Source organism: Limulus polyphemus, unplaced genomic scaffold (genome assembly GCF_000517525.1).
Source record: "Limulus polyphemus unplaced genomic scaffold, Limulus_polyphemus-2.1.2 Scaffold77, whole genome shotgun sequence".
In the NCBI taxonomy this organism is placed as follows: Eukaryota; Metazoa; Arthropoda; class Merostomata; order Xiphosura; family Limulidae; genus Limulus; species Limulus polyphemus.
Genome location: NW_013665687.1, coordinates 128957 through 134956, shown reverse-complemented (window position 1 = coordinate 134956; position 6000 = coordinate 128957). Strand labels below are relative to the sequence as shown.

General features: G+C 37.1%; 1 protein-coding gene across 3 annotated transcripts in view; it reads right to left on the bottom strand.

The window, feature by feature from the left end:
• LOC106466972 (synaptotagmin-12-like) overlaps window positions 1–6000 on the bottom strand; it is a 204140-nt gene that overhangs the window by 146472 nt on the left and 51668 nt on the right. Inside the window, exon 2 of one of the 3 annotated variants that reach the window (XM_013927277.2) lies at window positions 1008–1231. In XM_013927277.2, coding sequence (XP_013782731.2) covers window positions 1008–1226 — 219 coding nt within the window. In that variant the 5' untranslated portion in view covers window positions 1227–1231. Of the gene's footprint in view, window positions 1–1007; window positions 1232–6000 lie in introns of those variants that run through there. The other 2 variants (XM_022395653.1, XM_022395657.1) reach the window with 2 other exon arrangements.

Sequence of the window (6000 nt, the reverse complement as noted above, 5' to 3'; positions counted from 1 at the left end):
CGCTGTGCCACTGGGGGGGGGGCGAACTAAACGAAAAATGCACACACTTTTTCAGTGTGATCAGCCAATAAAATGAAAAAAGATAACTTCAAATAATGTATAGACATGAACAAAAACCGGATGTTCGTTTGCGTGAAGCACAAAGCTCCACAATGGCTTATCTGTGCTTTGCCCATCGCAGGTATCGAAACTCGACTCTTAGCATATAAGTTCTCAGACTTAACGCTGATCGTTCATCGCAGGAGGCAAAGGCAGACGTTGTAGCCACAATGTAGAAAGACCAACATTTTTGTATCTAGAGACAGAATATTAAGCGATTAATGAAGATTTGTTTGTTTGTTTATTTGTGATTAAGCACAAAGCTACACAATAGGCTATCTGCGCTCTGCCCACCACGGGTATCGAAACCCGGATTCTAGCGTTGTAAGTCCGCAAACATACCGCTGTGCCACTGGGGGGCAAATTAATGAAGAAAAAATGTAGTATTTTTTTAAAAGTGCTAATTTACTAATTATACTCCTACTTGGTAAATGTAATTTGCTTTTTTTTTAAACATCCAATTCGACGCGTAAGTCAAATATAAAGAGAAAACTAAAGATATATGTTTTAATTTTTCAAAACTTGGGAATTGTAAATGAGTGAGTTTTGACCTATAATGGCTTCTTTTTTTTTCAGCTTGCTAACTGGTTCGACCTTAGAAATATATTCACCTAGTCCGTCTATTGAAGATAACATCCTTGTGTTACCATGACAACGTGGCGATCGGTGGCTTCTATACCGTAAGTCTGTGTAACAGGCCGATGGATTCTATGTAACTCGTCATAAATAGCATACAAACAACAGTATTCGCAAGTAAAAGATGTAGGGTGTGCCGGTTAAGAGTTCATACAATGTTTACTTCAGCTTTACATCGAGATGTTTTATATACGTATATGCAGAGATATTATGCTTGATTTATATCGGTGAAGAGAAGAGAGAGAAGAAAAAAAAACTAAAGTTAAACTTACCTGTTGCGGGCCAAGCGAGCTCGACGCAATCACGCTGTTGAAAACAAGCACCTTGCTGCGCTGTTCACAACTACCGCTTCCGAGAGAGGGCGCTGGAAAGAAGATCTCCTTGCTATTTCGGTTATGACGGTAATATCGGTAAATAACAAGAGTCAGCCCAATCAACAGAGCCAAACCAACGCCAGTGGCTGCTCCTAGTACCTGAGGCGACACCAACATATTCTCTGAAAAAAGAAAGGATGATCAGAATATTAATTTAGTAAACAGTTTCTGTTACCTTCATGTCCTTATAAAATGTAATTATTGAATATTTGTTTCTAGAATGTCTATGTATATTAGGTTTAGAACATTATTATATTTAAATATATTTTTATCACCATGATTAAATTCAATTTTGTTTTTAAACTTGCAACTTGCAATCCAATAGGAAAAATAAAATAAAACTTTGATGGACTGCTTCTAAAAAAACACGCAAAAGACAACAGATGACGCTTTACACGCAATCTGAGAGTCGCGTGTTCGAATCCCCGTCCCACCAAACATGCTCGCAGTTTCAACTGATAAAAGTGTAGCCCAAGAGTTGGCGGTGGGTGGTGATGACTAGCTACCTTCCCTCTAGTCTTTCACTGCTAAATTATGGACGGCTAGCGCGGATAACCCTCGTGTAGCTTTGCGCGAAATTGTAAACAAACCGTATTAAATGTATGTATGTATTCACGATTACATCAATATTTCGTGCACATTGTGTTCTAAAATGTCCCAGTTGAGATCAGATATCGGCATTTCCAGATTAAGTGCTCTCGCGCATGACATGCAAAATAACGTGTAAGATGTAATGGGAATTAGCTGTCACATGTAATACACGGGAATATATTTATGGTTATTCAGCATTGCTATTCTAAAAATAGCATATTACGCTCCATTAAAGAAAGTATTCGGCAATGTATTGTCAATGTTGAGAAGCTGTTTTGACTCGTCTGTTAATTTGGAAAAACGGGATTGAACCAACCTTCTCATAGCCAATCTGGTATCACGATTCTTTTTGAGATTTCTTTCAGGACCGAGCTACTGTTTATGTATACAGAACTCTTACGAAAAACTACCAATTTTTTGTCTCTTGCGTATTACTCTAAGAATACTCTTCACAGCCACACCACTATCAGGGCGAAGGGAAATTATTTGATTTCTGAGCATCCAGGTCTTCAGTCCCAAATCCCTACAACGATGGTGATGATTGCTAAGTTTTCATCCTAATCCTACTTGCCGACATAGATAGTGTGATCAACTGACAGTAATCTTCCCCAATAATAGGAAGAAGAGCCAAACATTGTCTGGCAGATCTTCCTATCAAAGCCAAAAAAACAGCCAAGCTTTCATCATTAACCTATTGGACTTAAAGACGTCAGACAGTTGAAAACACAATAGGTTTGTATTTATATTTAAGTGCCGTAGAAATATAAGTTAAAAATTAGGAACAAATCATTTTTCGATAATTTGCCCCCACCCCGGCCCTGCAAGCTCCCAAAGCTAGTGCAACAGCCAGCCTTTAGGATCGCTTGGTTGAAAAATTGAGTCAAAAGCGAGTGACGTCACTCAAGGTAAACAAGAGCAGTCGCGGTCGGCTTCCTCTGTGTGCGTGGAAAACTGTCGGTTTGTTTTCGTTTTGTTTTCTGGACAAATTTCATTTGACATACGTCGTGAATACAGTTATTCGTGAGTAAACAACTATGGTTTTTCGCTGTGATGTTTATGGATGTGGGAACAAGGAAGTATCTCTGTACGAGTTTCCACCTAATTCAGACAGAAAACGACACATTGCCTGAACAAAGTTCGTATCAAGAACTCATGATAAATGGAGTCCCCCGAAAGCTGCCATGTATGCAGTGAACACTTTTTGGAATCAAACATCAAAAATAAACTACAATATGATATGGGATTTGCAAACAAAAAACTGGCGCTAAAGAAAGGTGCAGCAGTGTGTATCCGAAGTTAGAGGGGGTTCATTAAACACGGTTGGCAGCAGCCAGGATCATGCCAGTGGCACATAACACTCTTCTTTTCAGACCAATAACAGCGATGATAGTCGTGTAAGACCAGCTGTTCAAAAACGAGAGGCATGCAGGATAAGCTCAGGTTTTAGTTAATGTTTTAAGGACAATATAGAATTATCAGCAACCAATCAGGTTTTATAAACACACCAGTAGATCTGCTAAAATAAAAAAGATTTTATGAAATTTCACTTTCAGCTATTATTTACCAAAAAATAAGGGCATAGACCAACAACTGGCTGTTCTTTTTACTTATTTTTCATGTTTATAACACTTTTTTTTATGAAATTTCATTGCAGATGTCAATATACCACATAACAAATGCTATATCTACAATATCAATTTTCGAAATATGACCCCAGTTATGTTCGCTTTTCCAGTCCTAATGTATACGTAGTCATATGCATACAAATTGGAGCATGTGCAGAATACAGTATCGAGATTCCATCAGCTGGTATTAGATCTACATCTAGATATAGACCCATCACTTGAAAAAACAAATATGGACTAGAATTTACTCATAGATTTACTATATTATCGCCTATGTGACTACACTAATGACTGTAAATTTCGTCCCATTTTCCTGACATTAGCAGTGTAAAACAGTCTTTTATGACATTGTAACATACAACTGTTGAAACAATTCCATACCAAGAAAGATCAGACAACTGCCAGTCCTCGTCCACTTCGGCCAACATTGGACACATTATCGTCTGCAAGCTCTCAAGAATATACGGTGCGTTTGACACTTTACATCTATCTTCCTCTTCACCTGCTGTTGCCATTTTTTGTTTACCTTGTGTGACGTAGGTTTGCCCGCCCAGTTCGCCATGTGGCGCTTCCGCTAGTTTTTCTTGAAGCTAGCCAACCATGACCAAGTATGGCTTAGAGCCAAATGAGCATGAGTATTTCGTTACTTTTTTTAATCGTATTATTTTTAGTGCGATATGATATACATATTCAAGTACGAAAAATGCCCTATTATCTGTGGTCTATAACAAAGAACTCAGCGAAGAGTTCGAAACCTTTTTTTCTAGTGCAATATGATATACATATTCAAGTACGAAAAATGCCCTATTGTCTGTGGTCTATAACAAAGAACTCAGCGAAGAGTTCGAAACCTTTTTTTCTAGTGCAATATGATATACATATTCAAGTACGAAAAATGCCCTATTGTCTGTGGTCTATAACAAAGAACTCAGTGAAGAGTTCGAAACCTTTTTTTCCAAAAACTAGAAATAATGTAGAAACAGCCTACAGAAAACTATTCAACGCATTACGTTCCTTTCTAAAGTAATTATTACATTGCTTAGTGCCTCTGTAATTATTAATAATGTTATTTTGCGCACTGATTCCATGCAGTAACTAAAACATAGGTAAAATCGTATCACAACGGCTGAAAATTAGTTGATATAATATAAGCTGGATTACATTATATTTATTTTCAACATCGTACCATGATGTACAGAAGGAAGATTTATCTATTGACATTCAAAAGATTATGTAAAAACTTTTTTTCAAAACACGAATAAGTTTGTTATCCTAACAAAATTCTGAGATTCTTTGGATGATGAACATCTATATAAATTCAGTTTTATTATATACCGTTTGAAATTACAACATTCTGTCACACCTATATAAGATGTGTTGATTCTGTCAGACCTATATAAAATTTGTCGAATCTGTCTAACCTATATAAGATGTGTTGATTCTGTCAGACCTATATAAGATGCGTCGATTTTGTCAGACCAGTATAAAATTTGTGGGTTTTGTCGACCTATATATAATTTGTCGAATCTGTCAGACCTATATATAATTTGTCGAATCTGTCAGACCTATATAAGATTTGTCGATTCTGTCAGACCTATATATAATTTGTCGAATCTGTCAGACCTATATATAATTTGTCGAATCTGTCAGACCTATATAAGATGTGTCGATTTTGTCAGACCTATATATAATTTGTGAGTTTTGTCGACCTATATATAATTTGTCGAATCTGTCAGACTTAAAAAGATGTATCGATTCTGTGTGACCTATATAAGATGTATCGATTCTGTGTGACCTATATAAGATGTGTTGATTCTGTCAGACCTATATAAGATGTATCGATTCTGTGTGACCTATATAAGATGTGTTGATTCTGTCAGACCTATATAAGATGTATCGATTCTGTGTGACCTATATAAGATGTGTTGATTCTGTCAGACCTATATAAGATGTATCGATTCTGTGTGACCTATATAAGATGTGTTGATTCTGTCAGACCTATATAAAATTTGTTTATTCTGTCAGACCTATATAAGATTGACCGTCACATTATAACGCTCCTACGGCTGAAGGGGCGAGCATGTTTAGTGGGACGGGGATCCGAACTCGCAATCTGAAGATTGCGAATCGAGCGCTCTACCACCTGGCGATCGAAAGTAATGTTAAGAGTGTTGTTTTTTTTTATTATTATTTCTCATAGTTTTTGCGGACCGTTGAGCCGATGGCAGATCTTGCTCTGCCATCGTTTCTAAAGCTGTTTCTTACGTCAAGGATGCAACCCACTTGACAGCCTTCCCTCTTTGAAAGGACGAGCATGTTTGGTGTGACGGGGGTTCGAACCCGCGACCCTCAGATTGCGAGTCGAGCGCCTTAACCACCTGGCCATGCCGTGCCTAAGAGTGGTGTAGATTCTCAAAATTCATCATGTAGGTTGTCACATATCGGTTCAAGAGTGAATATATTGAGGATTTATATATGTTTCTTAAATATACACACGTTTCTCGTTCAAACGTAATATTACGTTAAATACGTACATTTTCTTTTTCATGGTGAACTGAAAATAGCGGTATATTCAGAATCCCTTATAACAATGAAGTCAAATCTGCCAGTGAAAGCATTTTGGATTTCCAAATATTATTATTTAAAAAAAAACAGCATTTGCAATACAATTTTTC